This window comes from Prionailurus viverrinus, chromosome A1, assembly GCF_022837055.1.
Source record: "Prionailurus viverrinus isolate Anna chromosome A1, UM_Priviv_1.0, whole genome shotgun sequence".
Classification (NCBI taxonomy): domain Eukaryota; kingdom Metazoa; phylum Chordata; class Mammalia; order Carnivora; family Felidae; genus Prionailurus; species Prionailurus viverrinus.
The window spans coordinates 124,175,421-124,189,266 of record NC_062561.1 but is presented as its reverse complement, the minus strand read 5'-3'; the positions used below and the strand labels follow the sequence as shown (position 1 = coordinate 124,189,266).

At 39.7% G+C, this 13,846-nt stretch overlaps 1 protein-coding gene across 4 annotated transcripts in view; it reads left to right on the top strand.

Moving 5' to 3' along the window:
- CDC20B (cell division cycle 20B) overlaps nt 1-13,846 on the top strand; it is a 54,018-nt gene that overhangs the window by 36,949 nt on the left and 3,223 nt on the right. Inside the window, exons 8-13 of one of the 4 annotated variants that reach the window (XM_047874256.1) lie at nt 1,175-1,269; nt 3,516-3,741; nt 5,619-5,744; nt 6,221-6,338; nt 7,290-7,361; nt 11,351-11,492. In XM_047874256.1, coding sequence (XP_047730212.1) covers nt 1,175-1,269; nt 3,516-3,741; nt 5,619-5,744; nt 6,221-6,338; nt 7,290-7,361; nt 11,351-11,492 — 779 coding nt within the window. Of the gene's footprint in view, nt 1-1,174; nt 1,270-3,515; nt 3,742-5,618; nt 5,745-6,220; nt 6,339-7,289; nt 7,362-11,350; nt 11,536-13,846 lie in introns of all 4 variants that reach the window. The other 3 variants (XM_047874280.1, XM_047874274.1, XM_047874265.1) reach the window with 3 other exon arrangements.

The following is a 13,846-nucleotide window of genomic DNA, read 5'->3' as shown; positions in this document are numbered from 1 at the left end:
GCTCAGTTGGCTAAGTGTTGGACTCTTGATTTTGGCTCAAGTCATGATCTCATGGCTCATGAGATCGAGCCCCACGTGGGGCTCTCTGCTGACAGCACGGAGCCTGTTTGGGATTCTCTCTCTCTCTGCCCATCCCTCACACACACACACACACACACACACACACACACAGACACACAGACACACACTCTTTCTCTCTCAAAATAAATGCAAAACAAAAAACAAACTACGGAAAATGAGAGTATACACCATTCTGATTCTTTTCTGAATGTCATTTAATGAGGACTTAAGGATACTCTAGATCATGACCTGAACTGTAATCAACAGTCAGATGCTTAACCACCCAGGCAACTCTATATTTGCCTTTTTAAAAGTCTTTTCTCTGTTTTTTTTCAAATTAAAGTTGGGTTTGTAGACACCCCAGTGTTACGACTTTGGAGAGATGAAGATAACCTTCAGCTTTCCTTTTCCACCTCAAGCCATGATCAGAAGTAGAGTTACTTAAAATAAATGAATTTTTTCTCTGATAGCCTCTCTGAAGTGTGAATTTACCAGTTTTAATCTATTTACTTTCTCATGTATTATTATTATTATTAGCAATAGTGTAAACAATATTGCTCATGTGTTCAATGACTTTGGAGGGCCACAGATGGCACTCACTACTTTCTCACCTCTGCGGTGATATTGGATGCTATGAAGGTTATGTCATGATTTCTTCTTATAACAAAGTTCTCTTTCCCATATGGGTCAGAATATCATTTATAGTGGCAGAAAAGGAGTTTCTTAGCCTGTCGGTGGATTTCCAGATACGAAATTCCCACAATTTAGAAGAAACTATAAGTATGAAAGCCATTTGCAACATGTGGCTTCCCACTGAATTCACCTGGGGAAGTTTAAAATAAATACCATATCCACAGACTCTACCTCCCTCATTAAATCAGAATGGCTAGCATCCATAGCATGCTCCCTAGGTGATGGAATATACAGGCAGTGTGGAGAAATGCTGCCCAACGTTAAAGGTGCTCACTGAGCTTTCCTTTAGTACAAGGGCTGGCTATATCAACATTAATTGGCTGTCAGGCCTTTGAGAATATAGTGGGCTGTGAAAATTTTAATGCTATATACTCTCCTTGTTAATTTTTTTTATTAATTTTTTTTTTTTTTTTTTTTTTAGCTATGGGATGTGGTAACTAAAAAGCGGCTGAGAAATATGCTTGGTCATTTGTCAGTGGTTGGGGCTTTGAGCTGGAATCACTATATTCTTAGCAGGTAAGAAGCATCTTATTGCAACCAATTATATTTATATCATCAAAGGATTATGGGGGCTGAGTGAACAGAACTATAATATTTGAAACCAAAACCAAAACAAACCAAAACAAAATAGGCTATTAGTTAGCAGTTATGACTCTTCCCTCTCAGATATTCTGATCTTCTGGTGATGTGAGTGGTCCAGTGGCCACAGGTACCATGGTGGCTATGCGCCTACACCATATGCTAGTACTGGAAAGTGAGGCTCAGGATTCAGTAAATTGTTCAGACAAAATGTAAAACTGTTTAAGCAAAAAGTTTCTCTGTACCAAGTAATACCTATTAGAGGGATATTTTGTTGAAATCAAGTATTTATTCCTATCAGGATCAAGACTTTGGAATATGTTAAGCTTTCTTAGGTATGTTTCCAATTCACAGACCCACAGACGTCAGAACTGGACGGAACCTCATAGAGTAGCCAGTTCTGTGGTTCTCAAACTTGAGCATGCATCAGCACTACCTGAAGGGCTCCTTAAAGCACAGATTGCTGGCCTCAGGGAATTTGATACAGTAGAGCTGAAGGTGCACTGATAATTTGCATTTCTAATTTTCAAAGAGATGCTGATGCTTTATCATTTTTGAGAACTACTGGTTTAGTCTGACTACTTCTTTTTAACCAGAAAAGTTAGGTGACTTGTCCCAGTGATCCTAAATCATTGATCTGAAAACATATTGCTTTTAATAATTGCCATTCATCTTTATACTGTAGATTTTTTAAATGTTTATTTATTTTTGAGAGGGGGGTGGTGGTAGGGAGGGGTAGAGAGAGAGGGAGACAGAGGATCCAAAGTGGGCTCTGTGCTGATAGCAGAGAGCCCAATGCTGGGCTCAAACTTACAAATCGTGAGTCAAAAGTCAGATGCTTAACCGACTGAGCCAGCCAAATGCCCCTATATGGTAGTTCTTAAGATAGGTTTAAATTAAATAAATTCCAAAGCCTTTTTATAATTTCTTTAAGTGGCTAAGATATAAATTTGAGATTTTAATACCTTGTGATTATAAGCCCAACCTAAAAACACTTAAAATACCATATAAAGGGCTAATCATTTACTGTGAGAAGTTGTAGTGAGGTCAGTTCTATATTTGAATTCCTTTCATGGGCTGCATTGTTTAATTTTATTATCCGTGAGGAAAATGAACAGATCCTTTTCTTATAATAATAGCAATGAACATTTCTGGAGTACTGTGTGCCAGGCATTGTGCTATACTGGTTATGCGTGTAATTGTGTCTTAATCCCTGCAACAACGCTATAAAGTGTTTTCTAATCCACCTCCCCCCACCCCCAACCTTTTCTTAATGAAGAAACTAAGACACTAGCCTGAGGTCACATGGTTAGTAAAGGGGGCAGAGTCAGGCTTTGAACCCAGGTTGTCTGGCCGCAGAGCCCATATTGTTCATCAGAATGCTATTCAGTGTGGTGCCTGAATGGTTTTTAAATATGATACTGGATTGTGAGAAATTTCAGAAATAATTGAAGGTAGTTTTTTACTTGCTCCTTGGGGAAAATTAAACTCATTCAGAAAGAGTTCATTAACTTTGATAGAGGGATAGGATCTTTACCATTATTTGGATCCAAATCACTAAGACTGAGTAGACATTATCCACTGATTTTGAATCACATTGCAGTTTTTCTGTGACATTCAGATAGTTTTATACCCTTTTAAGATATTAGTAGCATTAACAAAACTAATAATGGATTTGTAGCTTAAGAGAAAAAGGACATAATACATTTCTATGTCTGACATTTTTCTATAAATACATAAATATATTTACTAAAATATATTTAGTATATATACTAAAACTATTTCATTGGGATAATAGGAAATATTCTGAGTTCCAGGAAAGTACTACTTCCTAGGTTCGGTACAAAGACTCCTTCCTGAAAAAATAGGGTAATCTTTTAAATTTATCTTTTCTATAGCTGCTTGCATCATAGTAAAGCCGTTAGAAATATCTATCAAAGGATATCCTCTCGATACCCAGATTTGAAAGTCTGCCCCACAAATTTTTTTCACTTGTGAAAACAATAACCCAGGCAGAATCCTCTATCGTGACTAATACAAAGAATGTTCAAAACCTGTGCTGTGAATCTGTCCTGAGGGGTCTCTTGGTAGTGTGGACTATGCTTTCCTTCATGTTTTCAAATGCTTGTTAGCAATAGGGCTCAAGTTTTCTGCCAGAAACCTACCCCTTTACCTCCGTGCAGTGGGTCGAGGTTGGGCCGAGTTTATCATCACGACGTTCGGGTAGCCCGGCATCATGTTGGAACACTTCACCACCAACAAGCTGTGTGTGCTCTGAAGTGGTCGCCTGACAGTAGGCTGCTTTCCAGTGGCTGTAGTGACGGACTGCTGACTATATGGCCCGGTGACCCGAGTGCAAAAGCACAGGTTCAACCACTGAAAGTCATACCCCAACCTACAGCAGTCAAGGTAAGAGCATCAATCACTTTCCAAGTTGCTCTTTACGAAGAGATCACTGAGTATCCTTTGCACCTGAGAACAAAGCCATTAAGCCAATGTTTTGAGATTTTCTTCGCCCAGAATTTGTTTTGGATTTTGCCATCACTCTCCTCAAAGACAATCCTATTTATATTTCCCATGCATCAGGTTTTGTGGTTTGTAAGTGACCGAAACCAGAGTTAATCTTGAGCTTCAGCAAAAAAGTAAATATATTTTCTCTTACAACTGAGGAGTCCGGGATACATACAGCTGTTTCAAATATTGTCTTGATGTAGGGCCTTAAATAATGTCGTTAGAGTTCTGTCTCTTTGGCTCTTGGCTCTGCCTGTCTCTGTTTCAATTCATTCTTTATTCAGAGTCCATTCTGTGGGCAAGATGGCTCTTATCAGCTTTAAATTCAGATTCTCCCAGATGGGAACTGGTGAAGAAACTACCGTTCCCTGTAACTCTGGTAGAAAAGTACCAGGCAGGACTCTGATATGAACTTGGACACATTCTCATCTCCCAACAGATAATTGCGGCCAGAGAGATGGGTACACTGACTGGTGAGGCCTGAGTCATGAGCTCACACCCATGAAAGGAAACCCGTTACCAGAAGGAGGAAGAAGGGGGCTTCACACTTAAACCAATATTCACCATGCTCTGTATAATATATATTTTTTATTTCTCTGTATTTTAAATTCTTATTTCTAGTGAGAAAAATCCATACTTTCATTCCTTTGGTGACATAGAGATATGTGTTGGCCTCAGTCTAGTCCCAGGATATTTATCACTTATAGAGCAAAGAAATGGTTCTACTTTACTATGAGTAAATTTATTGGAATGAGAACTTAAAACGTTATCGTGGAGTTTCCTGATAGAGGGTTTAACATAAAATACCTGCTGCTAAGGAATAGTGGTGGCCTAATACTCTGGCTTGTGGATTTTAATATCCACAGAACATTAAGAATGATTTTAAGTCCAAATGCCCATTATTAATGATTTGAAAAAAAGTAGGAAAAACATATGTAAAATATTCTGTCAGCAAACAAAATATAAAACAAAATAAAGTAAAATAGAAACCCAGCATGTGAAAAACCCAAGCCAAGCCAAACAAGTTACTTTCTTATACACCTTGTTGTCAGAAATACAATGAATTCAACCAAGAGTTTCTGAAACCTTAGCAAGTCAAGGTTGTGGCAGCCTAATACCAGGATGGATCTATAGATATCTATATACAGATAAGTAGAAATGAAATATTTGTCAGAATGTCCTTTAAAATGACTATTACTCATCATTTGAATTATCAGTAGAAATATGAAACACTAAATCTTATTTTTCAGAATTAACTATAGTAATTTATAAATAAGTAAATCAAAGGCAATTTTATTTCCTGAAACGTATTAGGAGTTGAAATGCATGAGAGCTTTTGAGTTGCGAGCAATCATGTGTGGCTCCATTTTGTCTTTTCTTCTCTGACCTAGAACCTAAAGACACAGGGAGACAAATGAGAGGAAGGCTGCATTTCATAACCAGATTCTAGGGGACATGTCAGCTACTCCAGCAGTGGAGTTTTGCCACATAGGACATGTTGAGTGTAGTTTTTGGAACATATTATTGGGTGATTTTTTCTTTCTTTAAAAATATTTGCAATTGTTATCAACATTTAAGGAAGGCACCTAATAGGTGGTCTCTAGTCCCTTCGGAGTAACCTCTAGAGATTGCCATTGCTCCTGCCTTTAGATCAGAGGTCCAGGAGAGCTGTGGCGTGTGCAGACCTCTGGCACTTCTGCTTACCTGAGCAGGCACATTCCCAAACTCGCTTTCTCCGAGGCTGACCTGCCTGTGTGCTTATTTGAACTTTAAAGGCCATGGATTGGTGTCCCTGGCAGTCTGCAGTCCTTGCTGTTGGAGGCGGAATGAAGGACGGACACTTACATATCTTGGACATAAATACTGGGCAAACCATCCAGACCCCAAGCATGAACTCACAGGTAACAGTCTCTGCTGGAGTTGACCTTCACTCTGATATTCTAGAACCTTGTGAAAATGATTCATGAGAGAGCCTAGGACCCAAACACACCTCTCTGTACTTGCTGAGCCTATTGGGATTTCAGTTCTTGAGAGTTTCTCTTTCTAAAACCTTTATCTGTGAGTCGAAAGTTAATTTGTGTATCCTTTTCCCCCCAGATTTTTTCCACATTTCCCTTTTTTCTCGGCACTGCTTTGACTGTGTGCCAGTCTACTTAAATTTGTGGGTTCATTGCAGCTAAACCTATTTGTGTATTTAGTCCTTTGTTGCCTTGGGATAAACTTTCCTAGAACTCATGTCATTCCTCTAACACCGTAACCCCAGCTGCAGACAGGAGGATGCATGTGGACAGAACACACTGCCTAGAATCAGTTTGAAACACATTCATAATGAATCAGACATTGCCATAATTCTGTGTTTTGGGGGCCATTCTTACAGATTTGTTCCCTAATCTGGCTCCCTAAGACAAAGGAGATTGCAAGTGGCCAAGGTACTCCTAAGAACGATGTGACTGTGTGGGCCTGTCCTGGTCTGGCCAGGTCGGCTGGATTTTTTGGTAAGTAAATAGGTGAGTAAAATGCCATGTATCTATACCTAAGTGAGGTGTCATTGGCAGGAAAAGCCCTAAATGAAAGATTTTTCCCCACTGGCTCTTTGAAATAGATATTTTGTCAGAGGAGAAAGGCCTGCAACCACCTTGGGGTGTGTATAGGTGAGTGCTTCTGAATTTGACTAAGATTTTTCATCACTTAAAATTGTCATGTCTTCTCCTTCTTGCATACCTGTGTGGATGAAGCAGTGATGATCAGGGACAGTTCCTAAACTATGTTTTTGAATTCTGGAGTTAGTATCATAAATCGTCTTACCTTACTTTGCAGAAGAACCAGCAGTGCTGGAATGTGTGGGAGATAAGGAAAGATGAAAAGGGTGAGATGTTGTTCTCTGAGGGGAGACCACTGAAGATCAAGAAGCCCTGGTGCTCCCCTGCCCCTTCAAGGCAGAAAATGGTTCTTTCTCAGTTTAGTTCTATAAACATTTATGGGGTGTTTCTTGAGAAGAAGATCCCATGATGGGGAGCAAGACTCAGGTTTCATCCTCAAGGGTCTTAAATCCTCTCAGGGACAATCTGGAATGTTCAAGGGGGTTCATGGGTGAATAGGTATCCCCTTCTACCCAGCCCTGGTAAATATGAAGATAGAAATGATGGTTGATGATGGAACAAAGTATGGCATCCAATCTCTTGTAGGCTTTTGATAACATATCCTGTCTTCTTCCTCTTCACACGCAATGTGTGTCCTGGTCAGTACCTGGGATTTATTTATTCAATGCCCACTTAATGTGCATCTAGCATGTTTGAGGCACTTTTTGGGGGTGTTGGGAATATACATGTAAACAAGACAGACATTATCTTTGCCCTTATGGAGACTACACTTTTGTGGGAAGAAACAGACAAACCCCCAAATATATATCCTGTTAGACAGAGGTAATACTTTGACTCTCTTTGCAGATTCTGATAATGTCATTTGGCAACAACAACAACAAAAAACACCCTTCACAGAAAGACTTCCTGCTCCTGCTGGTCAGTCTGACTGGACCTCTGACTGACCTTGGGATGACCTTTATATCTTTATACCGTGTGATTTGGTAAATAAAAATGCAGGCAGTTCTTGATAGAGCTACTTGGGGGGCCAGCCATGAGTGTAGGATGGACATGAGTTGATCCTTTGCATATTTTAAATCATAAGACATGGAGTGCATGGGATGTTTTCTGATTAGAGAAACATTTTTAATCAAGCCTTAAGCCTGATTCTTCATAAAACTACAATTCCAGTAGCTAATTAGATCCTTCAGCTAGGTTAGGACATCTGATAGCTACTCGAGTAAATTTGCTGATACTTGGAATAAAGAATGAACTTAACTGGTACATTTTCTTTTTTCTCTAGCTTTAACAAACCATAAATTCTTGGGGCACGTGAGTGGCTCAGTCGGTTGAGCATCTGACTCTTGATTTCGGCTCAGGTCATTGATCCCAGGGTCTTGGGATCAAGCCCCACATTTGGGCTTTGCACTGATCATGGAGCCTGCTTGGGATTTTCTCTCTCTCTCTCTCTCTCTCTCTTTTCCTCTGCCCCTCTCTACTGCTCATGCTCTGTCTCTCCCTCTAAATAAATTTTTAAAAAACATTAAAAAAAACAAACTATAAATTCTTTAGCATCTTTAGTAATGCTTTGTGAATTTCTTTCATTGATATTAGACAGAATTCCAAAGAGTACATTTAACCTTTTCTCCTCTTAACATGTTTATGGTCAGAGAAGATGCAGTTACTTTTGAGGTCTTAGACACTAATTCTCATCTCTGATGCAGTAGTATCTTCCACATGCGATATTTCTCAAAAATGTTTAGCAGGGTGGGTGTTATACAAACACACGTCAGGTGGTTAGCATTAAAAAATGAAATAGAATAGAATGGAAAAATGTATATGTAGGTATTATTTTGCAAAACTTTTGTTATGCTGTGCAGTACAGAAATGTGTCTAATATGGGGTTACTACATAAAATGTAGTTTTGAACTGTGAGTTGTGGTCAGAAAATTTGGAAAAAGACTATTCTAGATTCTGGCCATGCCTTTCCTTAGTCTCACTCTGTTAACCACAGTCATGATTTTCTGGGGGGAAAATTCAGTTAAAGAAGCCTCACCCATATAACTTCAGAAGAAAGAAAGCTTACCATTTTCCTTCCCCTCATCCCCCCCCAAAGTTGTAATTTACAAGCTTTGAAGCGGGAGTGGGTAACTTTCTAGCCTATAAGTGAGATCTGGCCTTTGATTTGGTTTCATCAGTCCATAGCACATGCATCGATATGTGGTCTCCTTTATATTGATAGCTGCATAAAGAAAACAAAACTTTCAATCCTTTCAGTGATAATATTCTTAGAATTTAGGGATATAAATCCTAAAGGATGACTTTTGGCTGAGATAAAGATGGCATTTCCCACTTAATCTAGTAAATTAAGATTGTCACTTATGAGAGAAGTATTTCGAGAATGCCTTTGCTTCTGATATAAACTCCATTTTCCTAACAAATCCTGGAAGTAGCTGTCCATTTTTTTAAGTTGAGACATTTTTCAAAGCCTGCTTTAGAAAAGATATGGAATTTTTTTCTCTATTACTCCTCTTCCACTTTCTTTCTTTTTAAAAAATGTTTATTTATTTTTGAGAGAGAGAGAAAGAGAGAGAGAGGGAGCAGGGGAGGGGCAGAGAGATGGGGACAGAGGATCCAAAGCAGTCTCTGCACTGACAGCAAAGAGCCTGAAACAGGGCTTGAACTCAGGAGCTGTGGGATCATGACCTGAGCGGAGATCAAGAGTCAGACACTCAACTATCTGAGCCACCCAAGCGCCTCTCTTAAGTTTAATTTGAAAGTATTTATGTAATGTTATTTTTTTTAAGTTTGTTTGTTTGTTTATTTAGAGAGGGAATGAGTGCATGGGTGGGAAAGGGGCATAGAGAGGGAGAGAGAGAATCCCAAGCAGGCTTTGTGCTGTCAGTGCAGAGCCCTATGCCGGCCTCAATCTCACCAACTGTGAGATCATGACCTGAGCTAAAATCAAGAGTCAAATGCTTAGCCAACTAAGCCATTCAGGTCTCCTGTGTAAGGTTCTATCTTTATGCTAACTAAATTAAGTGGCTTTTCATTTATATTGCTTTAATTTTTAAGTGTTTAATTAAAAAAATAAGGGACAGTGGTCTTCAATAGGAGGAAAGATTCTTCTTTGCTCTGGGTTTGGAGGATGGGCTAAATGTTTAGAGCATTGGATTTGATTATAGTTCTGGTCCTGCCATGAATTAGCTCTGTGACCTAGGACAAGACCTTTGGTATTCCTGAATTTTTTTTCATGTATAAAATAAGGGATCTGCTTTGTATCTATGAATCTACATTTTTTTTTAATGTACTGACACACCTGCGGCAATCCCATGTCACCATAGGGGCGTGTGTGTGTGCACATGCGTGTGAACAGGCAGGAGAGGATTAGGAGTGATATGTGTGGATGGAAATATTCCCAAGTTTCTAAGATATGTCTCCTTTGGGAGTGGAATAGTATATTTGCACTTCTTGCTGCTGAGAATCAGGTGTCAGAACACAAGATTATTTCTGAAATTCCAGAATTCACTTGAGTTGTAAGCTGTACTGGTCCTATGAGGAGATGACCACTCACCTACTTAGATTTTATGTGTGCCCCCAATTACTTCCTCACTCAAAAGCTTATCCAACCTCGTTCCTTCCCCCTATCATCCCAGCCTCAGCCTCCTTTCATGCAGTCAGTTTTGCCTGCTTTGGCCTGAAGTTTTGATTGTTACAGTCACTGTTGGGTTAGGATAGGTTTTGCCAAGTATTTTCCAAGGAACAGGAGCCATGTGAGATGCTTGCATCAAAAGGACTCTCATAAAATATGTTTCAGAAATGCTGTCTATTATACTCTCTTCTCCCAAACATAGCAGTCTTAAAATAAGGAATCCTGTTTCATTCTTTTTAACCTGGAGCTCCCAAACTCATGTGAGCATTAGACACTTTTTCCATATTTAATACCCGTTAACTTCATATAGAACTACTGTTCCACAAAGTGGTTTTTTTGGGGAGATGATTGGTTACATAACAAAAAAGGGGTATTGTCTCCGGAATTAGATAACTAAGACTCATATTTGCTTTGCGGGAGAGGTTTTTGGGTCCTTTTCTATTAAGCTGAATCAATTTATTTGATTAGCTCCTTGAAATCTAGATCCCAAGGAGAGGACATTTTTGGAAAGGTTAAGAAAAGGGATGGTATGGGAGGCAGGAGCACAGCAATAGCAATTGCTGGGTGTTGGTGGATTAGAGAAGATAGAAGTGATAGTGGTTTGGGGCGTGAAGGGTGTGATGGGCTAAAAAATGATTCCTAAAGTTATCCTCCTCAAATTCCTGGAAGCTGTGATTGTGATCTTATTTGGAGAAAAGATCTTCGCTGATGTAATTAAGCTGAGGATCTTGAGATGAGATCATCCTGGATTATCCAGATGAACCCTAAGTCCAATGACAAGTGTCCTTACAAGAGACACACAGAGAACAGACACACAGAATAGGGGCCGTATGACCACAGAGGCAGAGAATAGAGTGATGTGGCCCCAAATCAAGGACTGCCAACAGCTAGAAGAGGCAAAAGTTGGAACCTCCCCAGGAGTCTCCAGAGGGAGGCAGCCCTGTCCACTCCTTGATTCTGGACTTCTGGTCACCAGAACTGTAAGACAGTAAGTTTCTCTTGTCTCAGGCAGTTTCTGGTAACGTGTTACAGCAGCCCAAGGAAACTAACACAAGGGGGAAGAGGTCTGAAAAGGAAATGGTGAAGCAAAATCTCAGCCACTTTAGGGTACTGACCATAGTTGTCTCTGTTTACCACAGCACAGGCTCAGTGGGAGCATGAGCTCCAAACTCGGCAGGTTTTGGAGAAGCCTTCATCCTGGGGTGGGATTTGTGGCCCCACCTCAGCAACAGCTCTTGTCATGTGGGACATTAACTGTCTTCCCCTTTTCCCACAGGCCACAGGGGCAGAGTGCTGCACCTGGCTTTGAGTCCAGACCAGACCCGAGTGTTTTCTGCCGCAGCCGATGGCACAGCCTGTGTATGGAACTGCTGTGAGTCACTCAGCCCCTCTGTGAGCTCCAGTTTCCTCACTTTGAAGTGAGAATGATGACATTGGCCTTGTCTTTTCCATGGGGTTGTGGTGAGGATCAAATAGGATAAAGTGCTTTTCTTGCGGTGAATGTCTGTTTTCCTGACTTTCTTTCTCAGGTTGCTTTATTCTCCTCACTTCCTCCTGTTGGATTTCCCAGACATTGTCTTGGCCTCTTTTCTACTTTCCTCTCCCTCCTGCTCCTCTTCTTCCTCCTCCTTTTTCTTCTTTTTTCTCTATCTCTTCCTTGTTAGAGATGCATTTCCACTGCTATAGTCAGAATATCTATAAAAGATTTCCAAAGTCCTTTTTCCCACTTGACTTTCCAAGCTCCAGCCTCACCCTTCTTTCTGCCTCTGGATATTTCCTTTCTGAGATCCTTTCTTATCTTTAGCTCAAACTCAGAATGTTAAAAATACATACAAATAATATTTTGCTTGAAAAATATTGATTAAAATCCTACTGTATGGTAGGCAGTATGTTAAGCATGCATTTTATTTCCTCTCAAAATGAGATCTTCCATAGGACTTCCTTGTCCCCTTTCGTGGTCTCATCCTTATCCTGTCATCCCGTCACTCAGGAAACATGCAGATTATTCTGCTCCATGTTTACTCCATTTACCTTTTGTTCTCTTTCTCTCCCTTTTGTTTCAGCCTAGGCATGTCCTGAATACCTGATGACCACTCTGTTGTAATTCCTTCTGTTTTTCCTATCTTTATTCTTCATGGGTCTCCACACCACTGTTAGGTTACATTTTTATAAGCACTGTGGTGATCTTCTTAGGCCCCTGCTCAGAAACCTTCCATGACTCCATATTACCTTAGTCCCTCACCTCAACCTTCAGGTCCCAAGCCCAGAACCTGAAGTATGATACCTGTGCTTACCTTGGCTCTGCCATAAACTGACTGAATGGCCTTGGGTTTGTTATAACATTTATAAGAACAGGAATTTGGATTTGATAACTGCTAAACTGTTTTTAGGCTCAATCAGGCCATTGTTCTTTTGTTCAATTACCTTTTTACAAAATGTTTATTTGATAGAAAGGGGGTGATCAGGACAGAGAGAGAGGGGGATAGAGGATCTGAAGTGGGACTGTGTTGACCCTGGGCTAAGTCTTGTGATTTCCTGCCTTGATGCCTTTGTTGGAGCTTTTCTTCTAGTCTGGAATTCCTACTTTCTTCATTTTCTTTGCTCATCTGCTAAGTCCAAACCTCTCCAGCAAGTGTTTTGAGATGATGTTACCTAGGTTTGAACTCTTGGCATCAGTCTATACCACCCATTTGATATTAATATACTATTCAGATCAAGATATGAACATTTATTGTACCTTATAGACTTCCTTGTATCCACTCTTAGTCAACACCTCTCCATTATTCTGACATCTATCCCTATAGTTAGTTTTGTCTTATGCAAACCTTCAGATAAATGGAATCACACACTATATATTCTTTTTGACTTCTTTCACTCAATATTAAGTTTGTAAGATTAATTCATATCATTACATGTATCTGTAGAGTTTTCTTTTTCTTGCTGTGTAATATTCCATTGTATAAATGTATAATTGTTTATCCATTTTATTGATGAATATTTGAGCTATTTTCAGTTTCAACTTTAAGAATAAAGATGCTATGCACATTCTTAAACATGTCTTTGGTGGACAAAAGCACTCATTTCTGTTGGGTATATACTGAGGTGTGGAACGGTTAAGTCATAGAATATACGTCATTGACAACTTTCCTAAGAAGTATCAGTTTACACTTCTACCAGCAATGAATGAGGGTTCCATGCAAGTACTTTTTAAGTGGACTTCTAAACCTGTAATATTTCTGGTAGGGACTATTCCATCCTCTTGTTGCTGTTAAAATCCTAACTAGGAATTAGGGATGATAGTAGGTATCTACAGGATCATCCTAGTGATTCTCTTAGAGCCTCTGTTTTAGATATCAGAACCAGACCTCACTTTTTAGTGTAGGGATTCCCATCAGTAGCTGCATATTTGTATCACTGTGGTGATTAGATAAAGAATACTATGTCCTGGGTCTCACTGAATACAATTAAATAAAAATTTCTAGAGGTGGGGCCTGAGCATTGGTAATTGAGCTAGGCTTCCTTCTTTGTTTTAAGAAGCTGTCTCTTAGTGTTGATGTGTGTTCTTGGTTTGGGTATACATTGTGTGTGCATGCACACACATGCATATTCCTAAAGGAACTAATGGAAATTGAAGAAATCCATTCACATAATCACATCTTGAAGGGGCTGCTGGACTGATGACTATCCACTGAGTTCAATGTGATGACTAACAACATGGAATTTTTTCAAGGAAAACTTTGAGCACTCACTCCCTAGTATGTGATGGCAGCCA